The 18,618-nt window shown below is 29.5% G+C and overlaps 2 protein-coding genes across 2 annotated transcripts; both read right to left on the bottom strand.

The window, feature by feature from the left end:
* Positions 1–5,868: 5,868 nt before the first annotated feature.
* On the bottom strand, positions 5,869–7,203 carry LOC102598554 (pathogenesis-related genes transcriptional activator PTI6). The gene has a single exon (XM_006339611.2). The coding sequence runs from the start codon at positions 7,028–7,030 to the stop codon at positions 6,128–6,130; it is 903 nt and encodes a 300-aa protein (XP_006339673.1). The 5' UTR covers positions 7,031–7,203; the 3' UTR covers positions 5,869–6,127.
* Positions 7,204–11,645: 4,442 nt separating this feature from the next.
* Positions 11,646–16,312, bottom strand: LOC102598215 (ubiquitin-conjugating enzyme E2 28). Its single transcript, XM_006339610.2, has 5 exons — positions 16,222–16,312; positions 16,000–16,126; positions 13,651–13,778; positions 12,576–12,680; positions 11,646–12,047 (listed from the first exon to the last, which is right to left on the bottom strand). The coding sequence occupies exons 2-5, from the start codon at positions 16,067–16,069 to the stop codon at positions 11,904–11,906; spliced, it is 447 nt and encodes a 148-aa protein (XP_006339672.1). The 5' UTR covers positions 16,070–16,126; positions 16,222–16,312; the 3' UTR covers positions 11,646–11,903.
* Positions 16,313–18,618: the final 2,306 nt, after the last annotated feature.

Raw genomic sequence — 18,618 nt, 5'->3', positions numbered from 1 at the left:
GCAAGATTGGGCAAAACTGTAGCTGCAAATTAAAATTTCCCTAAACAATAGTTATAGCATTTAATTTAGTGTAAATGTTTGTTATTCTGCACAACTTTTTCTAAAATTATTCATATGACGTACCATGTACGTGTATATAAATATCATTTGAAATTCCGCTGCTTTTAAATAAAATTGAACATTGTATTAGACTATTAGCTTTAATTTAGCGACATATTTAGCTTCAATATGTCAAAGCAAAATAAAGCATCACTTCCTCTTGTGTCTACCAAAGATGTTTTTTTATCGCTGACAAGAGGTTCCAAAATTTGTTGGAAGTTGTGTGTTCTATTCTTGATAGCAAAATTTACTCTTGGCTCCGCCATTAAATCGCGCCATATTTTTTGGTACGATGCTTATAATTAATATATAGATATATAAATGTCCCCTTTAACCAAAAGAAAAAACGTAAAATGTCTCATCAATCATTTTATTTAAAGTATGAATATCTCTTTGCTTTTGCTTCTTTGTTTCATATTTTTCTTGTTTTGTTTAAGGTATTTTGTGACCGTTTGGAATTAATGCAAGGTAGGGTACTTCGTTGCTTGAGTGGTCTGCATCTGCTGTTTTTAACTTAAATCATTTTGTTTACCTTTCTTTTATTTTTATTTTCCTTTTTCATGTGGTGTTATATTCCTTGACAGACAAGTTTAATTTGCAGTTTATCAACGACTTAGCTGTTGATTACCCCCACATGCATTAATTCACCTTCCAATATATTGCATGCAAAATTATATCACCAACTGGCAAGTCGAATACCCTTCATCGAAAAATTATGTTATATATATATTAAATTTTAAACACTTTTAATAAAATTTCTGACTTCGTTATTGACAAATAATAGCTCCATTTTGAAAGAGAAGTTTTAAAATGAAATTCTGAGTAAAAGCCAAATTAGTACTTACATCACGGAATAACTAATAAATAAATTTATTTATTAATTATAATTATATATAACATATCAAATAAATAAAATGTATTTATGAAAACTTTTCATAAAATTTCTCATAAATTAATTTAAATTAGAAGTCAATTCAAAAATTTAATGAAATGATCATGAACTAATCTAATAAATAAGAAGATCAATAATCAACTTAAACTTAAAAAGGAATTGACAAACCTATAATTTTTACTACTAGCTAATTTTATCCCCTCTGCTCACAAATCACAATAAAATAAAATGTTAGGCATGACCCATATGGGGATGTCAGTATCCAAAGTATATTGTCCGGAAGATATATATGGGCCTCAAAACATGCATTAGTGTGAATACGCATAATTATGTTACACTTGTCGGCTATATGAGTGTCGGCTCCTTTACCCACCTATCACAAACTGTATAACTAGGTGTTTTAGACATCTCATATGAAATCGTGAGATAAAATTAACGTTTGAACATGTGATTTCATGGTAATTTCATCTCATAATTCTTTAAAAATTATAATTGGAAATTTCAAATATAAAAATTGACCTATAAGTTTATATTTTATAAAATAACCTCGCATATATATCTACTTACACCTGGAATAATTATAATATTGGGATCACATTGAATAAATCAATTGAATGAGTCTATTTTAAACGATAAGAAAATGAAGTATGTTTGGTTTAATTTAACCTAAAATCAACTCAATTATAAAACAAAAAATATACAAAAATTATATAGGGTGATCATTCATCAAAGAACCAACTACCGATGCGGAAACTCAACAACTATAATGAATAAGTTTTGTGTATATATGTTTAGTGCCGAAAATTTTACTCCTCAGTACAATTAACTTTAATTTGTTATATATAGCACACTACTTACCATTTGTTTTAGATTTCAATCAGTGAAACAAAGTTACCTTCCATTATCCTTTCCATTGATGACATTAATAGTCGGAGCGATTGGTTGAATAGAGACGAAAGTTGGTCATACTGATTCATAAGTTTTGTACTATATAAAAAGATTATATCGTGACAAATTAAATTCTCAAAATTAAATGTGAGGTGTGACACTACTAAAAAATCATTATTTTCCTATTGAATTTTCATTGAAAGTGGTTATTTTCACAAATATTTTGATTGAATATGTGGAGGGGGGAATAGCAATGATTTAGAAAGTTCTCTATTATTTCAGTAAGAATCTGTTTTTCGCCACATATTTTTCCAATAAGCTGACTCAATAGAAAAATCATATTTTATAGCACAAATTTCTTACTAATTCACTATCGGAAAAACCTTTTGTATGATGAGGGGTCCAATCTACTATATGTAGCATGCTGCACTAGCTAGCTTGTTTACAGCAGCAAAATCCAAATATTTTGGTATGACATTAAATTGATCATCCACTATAGGTTGCTTCTCGATCAGTATAATTAGCTTTTGGACCACTGTAAAATTAAAGATGAGTTTTAATTTTTACTACAGCTGTTTTCATTCAACTTTAATGCTTTTCAACATTAGTTTTAATTGGAAGTATGAATAAGAACAGCTATAGCAGTTGTGACAGTATATACATATAGCAACCTACAAGAATCACAACTCAGACACCGACAAACATTTCAAACCATACGTTATTTACTCTAATTTTTATGACCAGACAGCCCCCTACACATGCACACACATAATTAATACGATCCGTCCATTTCATTTTACTTGATCACTATAGTAAAAAAAGTATATTTCATTATACGTGTCTATTTTAACAAATCAAGGAAATAACCCTTTATAAAGTCCTACTTATGTTTTAAATTGATATTTACTTTGTACTATTATTTTTAAACAGCTCATAATGTGTAAGAGCTGTTAAATAGTTTCATTTTTTTCTTTATGTACTTTTAAGTATGACAGAATTATTGACTTAACCTGATAAAGACAGACATCTTTATTGGTCTTTTTTCCTTAATTAGCAGAAAGAAATTTTTCTTGCATTTTCCTTAATTAGCATAAAGTCAAAATATAATTACTTTCAAATATTAAAATCATTTAAAAAATTTAGTGCTTAAAGTTAATAGTGGTTGTAAATTATGTTTACATGTCAGAAAGAGCGTTCATTAACATAATATTTTTTTAAATAGACCATTAGGACTCACCCAAGACATTATACATTGATACTACTAATTGTATACGTTTTATTTGGAATTATTTTTATGCACGCGTTCTCATTACTGGAAAAAGATATACTACTATACTATATAAATAAATAAGTATAATAAAGTGAGGCCATTATAGGAGGTACGTAATTTGTGCAGTAATTGCTCCCTACTCGAAAGGTTCCTTTAATCCGCTAACTTGCACAAATAATATAAAAATTATTTACACTATATAACTTAAACACAATAATAAGTGGCCGTCAACCCATGTTTCAACAAAAAATTGTAAAAAATAATTTTTAATTTCAAAGTTAAAAAACGATTCTATGTGAAAAATTACCCATATCTCTTGTGAAATGAGTGTATGGTATATGCATGAAAATAACTTGCAATTACTAAGAGGAAATATGGCTATTTTGGCCAAAATTCTAGGAAGTCAAAAAGTTTCTTTTTTTGTTTTGGGAGTGCTATTTTAGAGAGTTGTGGAGTTTGAAAAAACTTACTAAAAATATAAAATAAGTAATAACAAAAGATGAAAAATAAAAGGAATTTTCACCAAAAACAAAAGTTATTTTCAAATTTTAACTTGATAAATTATGGCTCTTATATTGATATAGTTTTTCAAATAATAAGCTAAACACATATTGTTATAGAAAACAGCATTTCTATCGCTTAAAAACAGAAATTAGGTGTCATACCAATTATCTTCTCTACATCTCATTCGTGAAATTATACTCAATAAATTATGATTAATCATAAAAAAAATCAATTTTGAAAATTTACCAGAACATGCTATAATTGTTAAATGGACTTGAAAGTGTATGACCTACTAGAAATAAAAGCAACGCACGGCAAAGTTATTGCAGTTTCCCATTTGCTGGCTTATACGGATTAATAAAAACTATTTTGACCATATCATTTTCATAACAGTATAATATTTTCTCAATTTCATATTAAAATATTGTCAATCGTCTGCTTTACATGCTTAGAAATATATATTTATAATTTAAAAAGATAATTTTATTAATTTAACTTTTAATAATTTTAATTCTTTTAAAAAATATTAAATAACATGAACAACTAATATGAGACGTAGAGTAGAATTTATTAGGTGTATTATACAATGCATTCATTGAATTCGCCCCAGAAAATCGATTTTTGTGGGACCAATAATAAGTTAAAAACCTCATACACGTCCTTTTCCTCATATATAAAAACTCAATCTTTGTTTTTCGGGAAATTAGCATTTTAGTCCCTCAAATATTGGAAAATTATTATATTAGTGCTTGTAATTTTTTGTTGAATATATATGTAACTTTCAATTAATTAATATCAGCATTTTGTATCCCTCCTTGTGTATGTTTACAAATTTAACGAATTACTTCATAAAAGTTGTTTAATTCATGTATTGGTATGGATTGTTATATACATCTAATGATCTTTTTGTCAGTTTCATATCGTTATTTTTCATTAAAAATCATTTCTCTACCTCACTAAAATAAGATAAAATTTATATATGTCTAATTCTCTTCGTATTTCACTTATAATGCTATTTTGAGTATGCTATTGACTATTGTTGTACATAATTACTTTGTTGGCATAATCTTTAAAGAGTAATGGACAAGCTGCAAGAACCAAATAAACCCCTAAACGTGAAGGACAAGTTGAATTTTCAAAAACAATCTTAGCTAAATATGACTTCCAATCATATTTCATTACTGTTATAGCATATAACAAACTCATTTTTTTATCTCTAACTAAAAAAATTATATCTTAAATTAATTACTCTTTTTAGATATATTAGTATTCTTAATTTTGAATCTTAGTTATTTATATGTAAAAGAAAGTACGCATACAATGGAGTACTAGTATTTTACTAAAATAATCTATTTTTCTCATATTTTTTTACTTTAAATTTAAACTTAAAAAGGACAAATAAAAAAAAAAACAGAAACGCAAAAGAGGAAGAGAGAAGCAATTGGGCGTCAAAGTCAAAATTAGAAAGTCCTAAAAATGCATGAAAAACTGCAAATGCAGGTGACAAAGGCTGCACAAGAGACCATTTGTTCACAGTGCTACAGTGAAAAAGCCAAACACAGGCTCAACCACAGTCCACAAAGTGGCACATTTATAACTTTATTGGCAACCAGAAAAAGAAAAGAAAAAAAGTTCATTAGCAATATTTACAAAAAGAATTTAAGTACACTGTTACTCTACATTATTTCAACTTAAAAATCTGAAGTTTGTCTTCATTAGATAAACTATTCTCGAATTCAGTGGTGGAACTAAAAATTCAACGAAGAAAATTCAATTATCTTATGTACTTACGTATTTTATGTTTTGTAAGATCTCTTATTAAAATTTGATTTTCAACCTTCAATGCCATCTTGAGGTGTTCATTTTAGAACATGTTGAATATGATCATTAGAAAGTTGTCTTATATAACCCCACACGCCCATAACAAAACAAAAAAAGGTACAATCACAATAGACTTTATACTATTACTAGTCTTTTATTATTCATTAACACCAAAAAATCGAAAGATCTCAACATTATAAATAATGAGATTTCGGTTCACCTAATTCATCACTTAGACGTTTAATATATTTAGTTTACGGAAACTAAGTCAAAAATTAACTTTAGTATCAACGGTGGATCCAACAATGATCTTCCCAGTTCAACATTAAATTTAAAATAGGTCAATATTCACATAAAAAAAACGTAAACAAACAACGATTTATAAATAATAATATAACATATAAAAATACCACTAGATTCTTAAATAACTTAACCACACACTACTATTTTTGACACGATTGACGAAGGCTAAACATAAAATTACTACGAAGACAAAAAAGAAAAAAGAAAAAACTTGAACTAAAATCATAGTTATGCACCAAGAATTTCCACTAAAAACTTTCCTTTCATTTTCTTGGAAAGAAAGCTTTAAAAAAAAAACTTGAAATGTAAAAAATAATATATTTACTTTGATTATTTCTCCATAGCCATCATCAACAAACATCTTGGAAAAAATCATTTGCCCACTTACAAGTCTCCAAATCTTCATCCAACATTCTATTTCCGTGAATACTTAACACTTCTGGTAATAATCCCATTCCATCGCTAAAACCTGGTAATAATACATCATCCATCAATGGAGAAGGTGACCGAAAATCGAAGAAATCCTTAAGGAAACTCTGATCCATTAATGGCAAATTATCATCAAACATAAATCCATTTTGATCGATTTCCATTTTTTTGCTCTCATCATTCATTTCCTGATTGGTAATTTTAGCATCAGGCGCAGGCGCAGGCGCAGCATCATCATTATTATTGTTATTATCATTGTTGTTCTGCCTCAAAACTGAGGTGGGAGAACAGAGGTTTTCACATTCCCCTGTAGAATCATAATCCGATACTGAAGTGATTATATTTTCCTTTTCCTTTTCCAAAGGCGTGTCAATAAAATTAATGATAGCATCAGCTCCGCGCAATTGAATAGCGGCTATATTATATTTCCTAGCAGCTTCTTCAGCCGTCTCAAAAGTACCTAACCAAACCCTTGTCTTTTTCACCGGATCTCGAATCTCCGCAGACCATTTTCCCCATGGCCTCTGTCTAACACCGCGAAACTTCTTAACATTCTCATCTCTCTTCAAATCGATCACCTTCTTCTTCTTTTTCGAATTCAACGATTTCCTCACATCTATGGCGGCTACTCTCTTCTCAAATTTAATCTCTGTAACGTATTTTTTCACTCGATTCCTCTCGTCGTCATCGTCGTCGCTTGAAGAATCAGTAGCATCACAATCAGTATAACAAATCCGAACAACTCTAGGAGTCAACCTGTTCTGATCATACTTAGTAGTGATAGTTTTGTGGACTTTGATTTTTTGTGAAGTTTTTGTTTCCATTTTTTGAACATGGGAGAGAGTGAAGAAGAAGAAAAAGGGAGTTTATATGAGAAATTAAAGAGAGAAAAAAGGAAGAACAAGTCTTGATGAGTTTAACGACTAGTCAATGAGTGTTGTAGAGAGAGTGAGAGAGAGAAGAGGGAAATATATGGAACAGAGTGAAAGAGATTATATGGGAAGAAGATTTCACTTTTGAGTCATTAGTCAAAATTATATACTCTATTTTTTCTCATCTTTTTCGAATTTTCATTCTAATCTTTTTTAATTTAATAATTAATTACTTTCCAGAAAAAATAATCTTTGACTAATTAATAATCTGATTTCCTTTATTCCTTATGCTTACTTTAGTTTGAGATAAAAGATGTTTTTTTTTAGATTGGATGGTAATATATTCGTCCTACTGTAGACCTTATTCGTATTTTAGAGGTAAAGATAAGAATGCTTTAATGTTGAACTTCATTTTATTGCTTAAAAGAAAAGTATATTATCTTATAACGAGGTTAAAGCAAAAACATTATTGTTATTGGTGAACATTTACTTTGAAATTTTGCCTTGCCAATGAGATATATAAATGAATTTAGTGTTATTAAACCAAAACAAAATAACAATAGGTCTATTGTAGTAAAGTATGTAAATAATACAATTAAAAGAAAAAAATCGATTTGTTGAAATAAAGTAATTTAATTAAACCCAAGGAAGAATATAAAATTATCAATGTATCCAGTATCATGATATTCAAATTTAGATCAATTGTCATTAAGAATTGTTTTTTTTTTTCATTAAAGTTGGATTTTTATTTGGTGAGTAATGTTTTTTTTTAAAAATTGAGTAATTAACGAAATTAAAATTGTATTCAGCTTAAAAAATGAAAGGCGGTTAAAACGAGTCGCCGCATGGGAATGTGGGCCAGGTAAACGAGGCTATCACCTACGCTCCTTGCTCACCAAGTTTTTGCTCTTTTGTCCCTACGTATCATCAATAATTATTTCTTCTAAATAAAATAATAATAGTAATACTTTTTCAGTATTTTGTAAAAAAAATAAAAACTTTTACACATTGTTTCGGTTGAATAAATTATATTAGTATCTTTGTGTAGTTTTCAAAAAAATAATTATTATTTCCTTTTAAGAAAAGTAAGATGCTAAACTAAAACTGAAAATTAAATGTACTAATTCCTTCTTTTATTTATATTATTTTTTGAGACACAAAGAATGTATAAAGTTTCTTAGATTATTTTTCTTAAAGGTCTACTCTATGATTTGTCTTAATTTTTTATGTGGTTTCATATGATTAATTACTGTAAACATATTATACTTTGTTTGTCCATTTTTAAGTTTACACACCTATTAAGAAAATAATAATTGACATAATGAATTTAACATTTTATCTTTTAACGGATAGAATTTCAGAATCAATTTACTCATTAAACAATTCTACCTTAAAAAAATATTAACTCTCTAAATAAATTAAAGGTATAATAGGTAAAAAATATCGTCTTTTTTTGATCTATCAAAAATGACAAGTAAAAAGTCAAAATTGAACAAGTAAAAAGTCAAAATTGGACAAGTAAAAACCGACAAGTAAAATGTCAAAATTGGACAAGTAAAAAGGGACGGTGGAGTACGTTCTTTTTTTAAAAGATTCATCACATTTCGTTTTTTTAGAGATAAAATACTCCTTCTGTCCAACATTATTTGTCCACTATTTAGTTGCACACTTCTTAAAAAACTACAAATAGATTGATAATTTTACTATATCACTCTTTGAATATAATAAATACAATGTCTAGAAAAATGTAATACTAAGAAAATAAATATAATTAATGATAAGGGTAAATTAAGAACTAAGTGTAAATTGTCTATTTATTTAATCAAATGGACAAATATTGTTCAATATCCAAAAATAGTATAGTGAACAACTATTATTGGACGGAAGAAGTATAAATTTTGATTAAATTATAAGATGTACTTTATTATTATATTAATATGAAAATTGTGATTTATGATAATTTACGTATAGTTTTTAAAATTTTAAAATATGAAATTAATCTAATAATTTAAAATTCAAAAATTAGTTAAATTAATTGAGGAGAATTTTTTGGGACAGATGTAGTTAAAGGATAAGCTGATGTGTGGAGCTGATCATCGGCCAAATGTCAGCCGATAATTAATACGAAATTCCTCAGAAATCTCACTAAACTCTTACTGATTAATAAGTATATATAATTGATTAAGTAAATCCCTTATTATGCTAATAATCTAAACAGGTGGAGTACTTTTTTTGCTTGTCAACCAAGTACCTAATATTCAAACCCATGAAAATAGTAGTGTAGATCAAATAAAATTGGTAGAAAAGGTCAAAAATGTCTTAATCACCGCATTTAAATATTTCGTAAAAAAAAAAACCTTTTTGCTTACATATTTGGCAAAAATATGTTGCAAGTTTGTTTTTTTAAAAATAAAAATAAATAGATAAACATTTAATCTTTCGAGGTTGGGTTGCTTTTTCTCGATTTTTTACATTATAAAAATCAACCTCTAAAGGTTGATTTTGTTGAAAAAAAACATTTTTTCATTAAATCCAACTCCAAAGATTAATTTCGTACTTTTTGTTTTTTTGACGCTAAAAAAGCTACTTATAAGGTCAATTTTGTCAAAAGAAAATTCTTTAGAAATATGTTTTGAGAAATCGACCTTGAGAGGATGATTATTAATCCTTTTTTTTTTTTTCAAAAAGAGGTCCGTTTTTTCATGATTTTGTAAAAATTCAACCTCAATAGGTGAGTTTTTCTCACGAAAAATAAAATTGAAAAGTAAAAATTAGACCAGAAGTTTTTTTAAAAAATTGGTAAGATCATGGTAAGTCGAAAAATCAGGTGAGTAATTTATTTAATTGAGAAAGTTTAATAGTTGACCAATTATAATATGTTATGTGAATTTTAAAATTCATCATTATTCAAAGGACATAAGTAAGCCAAAAGATATAATCAAAATGATATTTTTAGCAAAACAAGTAGATAAAGAATATATTATTAGATATTTTGCAATACTTATAGAATTATTTTAAGCCCTTCTCCATAAAACGTAATATCATGTGTTTGAATCCTAAACTACTATACCTAATTGAGCATTTTTTATTCATTTGTTAATTATGCAGAAAAAAACAATCTAACCTTCAACTTCTTTCATTATTCTTCATAAATAAAAGTTTCATATTTGTTTTTATTTTCTTAGTTTACTATGTGTTGCGTATTTGGTTGGAAAATATCAAAAATAAAATGCATTGATTCGGTTACCATATGAAATTGGTTATAACACAACATCTTTTATTTGTTCCATTATTAAAAAGATATGTTTCGTAATTGCTATTCCTTGCAATCCAAGGAATCAAATTAAAAGATTTTCAAATTATACGTAAGCGGATTCAAACTCTGATGTTTATGAGCTTTTATATCAACTATAAGTTAATACATAATAATAATTGAGTTCTTGATTAAATATTTAATTGAATCCTTAGTAATTATAAAGTTGTATACTACTTGTTTTTGACTTTTTGTATAGTGAAATTATATTTTATAAACTAGTTTGTTTAATATCATATTCATTTTTTAACATCAATTTAAATTGAAAAATTGATTTGATGTTAAAAGAATTTCACTTTTTATAACTATACAAATGTCTAAAATTTATGTTAGACCATCAATTTAGAAAGCCTACCTATTATAGACCATAGTTTAAGTGGATGGCAAGAGTCACAAATTCAAAGAAGTTCGTACAGGTGTAACAAGACTACCTATTATAAACTACTTAACAAAAACCAGCAAATAGCATTTTTTTTATTTGCCTAATATACTTATTTCCATTTATATAGTCATTTTAACGAGGTTGAAAGTGATGCCATTTCACACATTTAGATATCAAATTGAAAGTTATGTTCGTTTCCGCTAATAATTTTGATTGTTCACAGATATATTTAAGTCTTTCCATTTGTGATTAAGTTACATACACCGACAATGTAAATTTAAGTTTGTAATGCGACTGGTCATGATATTTTGAGTATAGGGCCCAGGTTTTGCCTGTTGGAGTTAATTTCACCATTTCATATTCATGTATATACACTCAGCGACAAAGACAAGACTCAAAAATTAGGGAAGAGTCAGTTCAAAATACGTCTAATTGGCTTCAATGATTGAGTCTGGTAAATGACATCACAGGTTGAAAATAAATCAGATCATCTCTTAAGGGAATAAACATCACTTTTCATAATTGTCATGACCTCAACTTTAATTTGTTGCTTTCTAGGACAATGATTCATCCATCAAATGGACAAATATTGACGACCATAAAGGCATAAACAATGCATGCACCACCAGAAATTACAAGTAACAGTAACAGGAGGACCTAAGACAATCTATTAAAATCAATGTTAGCACAAAAAGAACGAAAACTATACCATTAAATTAAACAGAGGCTCATTCATCTGTTTCGTTATTCTTTTATCCAATCTTTCAGATGGAACTGAGATAATAAGAAGATGAAGATATCCCACCTCAGCAGATGTAATGATAGTGCTCATACACGTTATAGAGAGCGTATTTCTGAAGTAACAAACACGGTTGGAAATTAAATATGAATAAATGTTAAAAGTTTTATACAAACCATTGAAATCAAAGCTGCAACCTTAATCCAGATAAATAACACATCCCAGATTTCTTCAAATGTTCGTATCCATACAAGAATATTCAAAGCATCTCCATTTTCTTGGAGAGGTCAATGTTTAATGCTATTCTACACTTGTTGATTGGGAAAGTAAAGACAACAGACAAATGAATTCATTTTACAAGGATTAAGACCCTCACAAGTAATATAATGTCTCAACCCATAGCATACTTCTGGGTCCAAACCCGGGCAGTTGATTCGTATTTGGCCCTGTCTGTCTTGTACATGTGAGCAATCTCTGGCACCAGGGGGTCATCAGGGTTTGGGTCCGTCAAAAGTGAGCAAATTGAAAGCAAAACCTGAAGGGAATACAAAAACCTTTCCCCCTTAATAAATTTATCTATATGCACACTAAAACTTAACCAGTACATATTGGTCTAAAGAGCTGTACAAAGAGAATACGTCAATCACTGAAAACCAATCATGATACCATCACAGAACTGAGACATGATTATATTCAACAACACTGTTGAATGGTAATGGACATCTTACATAGAACTGAACTATGTTCACCAGTACTTCAACAGCTAGTATTAGAAATCACAAAGAACCCAAAGGAGAAGTTTCTAATTATCTGTACTGTCCAATTAAATTATTTGCTTTTTTTAACATGCCAAATTTTATTTCCTATCCAGCTATCCTTCAGATTATATACTTCTTTTGGCTAATATCCTTCAGATTATATAAATTGGCTGATGGCTTCAAAATCTATTTGCAAGGGCTCTTATCAACCATGACTTTCAAGGTTCTAAAAGAATATTTCTGGTTCTTTAGCTTGTATAACTTCTCAGAAGATAAAAGGGTAGCTTGAAAAGTAAAGAACGAACCTTAGAGATAGTTAAGGCAGGGCTCCACTGCTCCTTCAATATGTCGAGGCATATACTGCCATTACTGTTAATATTTGGATGGAAAACTTTTGTCCTAAAAGCAACCTGCAAACATACATCCATAACTGTAAGTAACACAATAATGTTGACAGGAGAATAACACATGTATACCTAGGCACACGTCAAAATTCCACCAAATATTGCCAGATAAATGTCATAGCTGACATGTTGAGATTTCAAATAGTTGGACATATACGTATTTTATTTGATACATGCTATGAAAGTGTACAGAGAGAGAGAAAGAACTATGTTGATATTAACCATGATGTCTTTCCAGAGAAGCTATTGCACATTCTCAACCCTTCACCAAGAAGAAATTTGTTCATTTTATAAATGCCGTACTGAGTACTCTGTTCTGCTGACTTTACAGGCAGCAGGAAGATCCTAGTGTGTTCCATGTTTGTTTGTTTTTTTGATAAGGTGTTTTTGATGAAAAATATTATACTCGTAAGATGTTCCCCTGCACATGACTCTCAACTCTTAATTAGTAAGTCAGTCACCAATAAGCCTAAATTCCACGACACTGCTCCCAACTATTCCTCTTTGGTCACCTATCAGGCAATCGTGAAAAAAAGTCAAGCACATGCAAAATAAACAAATTGATGAATCAACCCTCTCCCCAACCTAAAAATCTATTTCACTATTTTCTCGACCTGAGCTAGTTCATGTAGCTTGGACAAATTGACATCTCAGCTATCCAACAGGTGTAATCAGCAAAACCTACAAGAAACAAAACCAGCAATAGATCCACCACTGACATATCACAAGTTCACAGCCCAGATCTACATATTCTGTTGGGTGCAATGTCCTATAAGCTATGCTCCATGACCAGGAACACATTACCAGAAAATCTATACCGACATTCTCATTCAGAGTTAAATTAGAACACTTTCAGAATCCAACAGAACAATGCTCCAAGTAGTAAACCTGAAAAATAAATAGGGCACTGGCAAACAGCAGAAATAATTACCAAGGCAGAGGTCATTAACTCATAGTAATTTGAACCATTCCATACCTTAGGAGGCTTGAATGGATAGTCAGGAGGAAAATGGATAGTAACTAAAAATACACCGCCAGTATAAGGACTGTCTGGGGGACCCATAATTGTGGCCTGCCAGTGAAACATGTCCTCTCCAACGGGGCCTGTTACACATGGTACAAAGGCAAGGAAGACAATAACAGTCAATGATCGATCACATAGCATATACATCCCTTTCAAAGATGCAAGAATATTTACACACCTTGTTGAAGAATTAGCAAATTACAAAAGGTCCTACAACACAACTAAAAAGGCTTACAAGGTACTCTAGTAGAATATCTCCCAAGGACAGAAAAAGGTAAAGACTCATATGGAAACAGGAATAGCATTTCAAGGACTATGATACACATAATGCACTGGGATGACAATGTATAATTCTCAGTGGAAGACATCTATGCAGGGACTACTTTTTATTGCAAGGCTTGAATATGAATGATATAGTTCTCCATCAACACATGAGAAGAACAAACACAAAGTGGGATGCCTGAACAGAATGCACGATGAATGAACGATACACAGTAAAGCAACACTTCCTACTTGCTTCAAGAAATTATACATTGCCGTGTCGGTTATGTCAAAGAGAATCCACTATGCAAAACTATAAACCTTTTTCTTCTTTTCAATCAAAAGTCACTTTTTCCAAATATTTTAAAATTAAACAGTAAGTGAATGTGACGACCTACCTTACGGATAAAAAGGAATCACTACAGAAAAGTGTTCCAGTCTTCATTAGAAATCCAGTACTATGCTGAAGGATGGAACAAATAGAGATGCTTAAATTCACCAATTTCTCTTATAGCAATGCCTAAACTATAATACCCGAGGACTGCTCTTCATAATCCAGACAGCACACAAAAGGATGAGAACACAGCACTACATGATGCTAAAAAAACTATAGTTGACCTCACACGAGAAGGCTTTGTCAAGGGAACCAGGCATCGACTGTCCAAGAATTAACCTATTAAAAAATTGAGTGGAACTTCTTTTTCCCGAGAAAGACACAAAGTTTGACTCCCACACAGAAATTATCATGGGAGAAGGCATACTCAAATCATTCCCAGTCTTTACCACCTTTAGTTGGCCCAGCTTAGCTGTGTAATACCTTCCCCATATGGAACCAAAAATTACTCTAAAGTACTTGGCATTCCCGTATGTCAATTAAAGGCAAAGTAGTAAATGAAAGAAGCAAACTCAAGGTGGGCAACATTTTATGAATTAAGATCAAGCTCATGTCCCATTCAAGTAAATTTTGAGTTCAAGCTTGTCCAATTCATTGGTAGACGTGAGTTTTAGCTCCATTTTTTAATATGTTCTTCTTAGATACAAGCAACCAACATGTTAATTAAACTAATCATTTTCCGGTTATTGGGTAACTTGGAAACTCTAACAGAAGAGAAAATGACTTTTATACATTTATGAATGAAAAAGACAGTAGCAAGTACTGTCCATGCGCACACCGTGAGTCAAACGGAACTTTCCCAGGTTCTGTTTGACTAACAATCAAGCAACAAAACGAGCTTGAAATTTGTTCAGTTCACAAATAAATGGGACCTGTTCGAGTTTGACGAGCCTAGTCAAGTTCTGTTCGTCAACATATTGTTCACTTACAACTCTAATTAAAGAAAATTGGCAAAGAAGTGTTGGGGCTAATATAGTACTATATATTAAGTATAGACTATAGAGAAAATGAAAGGCAGAATGGAACAAAACCTAAAATAGAACTACTAACCCGGGGTTAAAGTACAAAAGTAGATACATAATATAGTGTGTGATCAAACAATCAAAACTCAGAAAATGATAATGACCAGGTAGCATATGATTGAGAGATTGATTGTGTAATGAATGAATAATAAACAATTAAACTTTACAACAACTTCTCAGTTCACGTGCATCACATTATTTTCAAATTATTTAATTGACAGAAAGATCCATCAGAATTCAGAGACAAGAGGAGATATTCTTAAAGTTACATTTGTCTTCTATTTCTCTCCTAGATAAAGAGAGTATAGCATTTGATTTGAATACAAATATGTTAAGACAATTCAATTTACTTTCAATATGCAGCGTTCAAGAATTGATCCAGGACGTTAAGTTTACCAACAATCAAGCATCAAAACAAGGTATAAAAAAATGCAAACCATCTCATCAATGTTGAGCCTAGATAAATAAAATCAATTTCTGAAACTAATTAAAAGTTTAACCTGATTTGAGTAGCAAGTAAGAACCAATTAGATATTAATACACAAAAAAAAATGATACATAACAAAGGAAAAATCGAAACATTACGCTACAACATGTATTGAGAAAAAGGAAAAAGAAGGATACCGGCGCTGCAAGAGGTGGGAGGATCCTTCTGAAGATCCTTGAGTTCCTTCAATATCCGTTTCGAAGCCATCACAGCGAAAAATAACCGAGAGAAATACTATCAAAGAGAAGGAGATCGAGATCAAATCTGAGAGATAACCAAAAAGGGAAACGCAGATCAGATACAAGAATTCACGAGAAGGTTAACAAAGAATATATGCAGAAACAGGAGGCGTGAAGAACCTGCTTAGAGAAATGATTCTCTTCTTTGTTTGTTGCTGCCTCTTAACGCCAACACCACCCCTTTTTTCCCTAATATATTACTACTCCACATCGGCGGTCCAATCATTTCAAATATGCAAAACCTGTTTTTTTTTTATACTCTCTCAAAATAATTTTGAAAATCTGATTAAAATTATTTTATTTTTATTTTGAATTATAAAGTTATTTTTCAATTTATTATATTCAAAATATAATATCAGAAAATTATCATTTTATTTATTATCTATTAATTAGTGTGCATAGTCAATACTGAACAAGTAAAATGGATGAATGGAGTAATTAGAATGAGTGCTTGACTAATTTATCTTTATTTATATTTTAAGATATAATATATGTTATTATAATTGAGATATTAGTAGTGTTGAGAAATAATTACAATTGAGTATAAAATAGGGAAGAAAAGGATTCGATCTTAAACTTCTAAAGGCGCTAATTAGTTTGAGACGAATATTTTTAATAAACACAATAAATATTTTAAAATAGAAAAAATTATGTATATAATTATAACTATGCGAATACATTTTTGGAAAGCGGATGGTAATGAAAATTTAACAAACTTTCATAACTAAACTTGGTAATGTAACAATTAACATTATGAGTTGTCAATTTAGACTTATGTTTCGAGATGTGTTAGACTTGTGTACTTAAATTGGTAAGGTGGGTGGAACGAGTAAAAACAAGAAGAAGATTAACTCAATAAATAATTGAGGTATAAAATAATAAAATTGAGCTAATCTTTTGAGTTTTGATGTGAAGAAAGCAAGGAATTGGTCTCCATTGGGCTGTTCACCCACTGCGTTGCCTAACTTTTGACCACAAAAATCTTCAAAAGATAACTAAGGCATCTCCAACCATGTTCTCTATTTTACTCTTCAAATATAGAGTTTTTTTATTTTTTCAGACAATCAACTCCAACTCAATTTTTTATTTTACTCTCTATAAAAAAAATAAAATCTCTCTCCTCAATATTATATTATTATTTCTATTTCATTCTTATTTTCTTATTTCACAATATAAATTCCTTCTTTCTTTTTTCCAAATAATCACTTTTATATAATTTTCATGTGATATAAATTTTTATTTTTTTAATATAAAATTTTATTTTATTCTAAATTTCTAAATAACATAAATTGGAAGCAAATAAATTAAATTAATGGGCCCCCAAGGCCTAGCTCAAGTGGCAAAAGGTGGAGGATTTGTGGCTTAGGTCACAGGTTCAAGCCCCACACCATGCAAAGCGAAGCCCGGTATTTAAGTGGAGAAGGGTAGAGGGGCGGGCCCATTATCCACCGAGTTTAGAAGGCTGTGATTGGTCCAAAGGGCGGGTCACAGACGGATTTCTCGGTTATCAAAAAAAATAAAAAAAATATACAAATTAATGGACAATTCAAATAAAATTGAAATCATTAATGAAATATAATTACATAAACATTACATAAATACCCAACTTTCAAGATTATTATGTTGCTCCCATAAATTCTCTATTAACACATTATGGAGTTAAAAATGAGCATTTTTGTCCTTAATTTTTTTTATGTCTAGCTAAAAATTGTTCAAATAGAAGATTTTCATCTACCACCATTTTTGTCGTTACAGTTGGAGTCTCTACAACATCTGGAATTGGTGCATTGAGATTACGTTCATCCTCGATTATCATGTTGTGCAATATAATACATGTCGTCATTATATCATGTAACACTTCCTTTCTCCAAAAACGTGATTGTCCTACAATAATTGCAAAATGTGATTGCTAACCTCCGAATGTACGTCCAACATCTTTTCGGCTTGATTCTTGTTTCATCGCGAATGTTGACACCCAATTTTGACCCTCCACAATATAAATTAATATCGAGCTTCTTCAAATCCGAACGATTTAAAGTAATTAGTTTTATAAAAAAATTTCAAAAAAAATAAAATAATAAATAATAAAAATATAAAAAATAATATATATATATAGTTTGCAAGTCATTTTAAATAGTTTCGTCACTTTTGTAAATGATATATATTTGTTTTATATAATCATGTGTACAATTAGTATATTTTATGATTATTCAAAAATCATCTCAAAAAGTTTCTTTTTATTTTTTATATTATATTAGGGATGGTTATAATTTTGAGTTAATGAGTTTCATGAAATTCAAAATACTTTCAAGTTATTTTTAAAGTAATTTTATCACTTTTTAATAATAAGTATGTATATTTTTGCAATCACGCTATTTTATAAATATTTGAAAATTATCACAAAAGATTTTACATTTTAGTTAAATATTTTATTAATTTACTTTAAGTTATAGTTATAATATCGAGTTAATTGGTTTTGTAATTGAATTAGTTAGTTTATAATTAAGTTAATTATTT

The sequence above is a fragment of the Solanum tuberosum genome, unplaced genomic scaffold, assembly GCF_000226075.1.
Source record: "Solanum tuberosum cultivar DM 1-3 516 R44 unplaced genomic scaffold, SolTub_3.0 scf00010, whole genome shotgun sequence".
Classification (NCBI taxonomy): domain Eukaryota; kingdom Viridiplantae; phylum Streptophyta; class Magnoliopsida; order Solanales; family Solanaceae; genus Solanum; species Solanum tuberosum.
The sequence above is the reverse complement of the archived record's forward strand: the minus strand, read 5'-3'. Positions and strand labels throughout refer to the sequence as shown.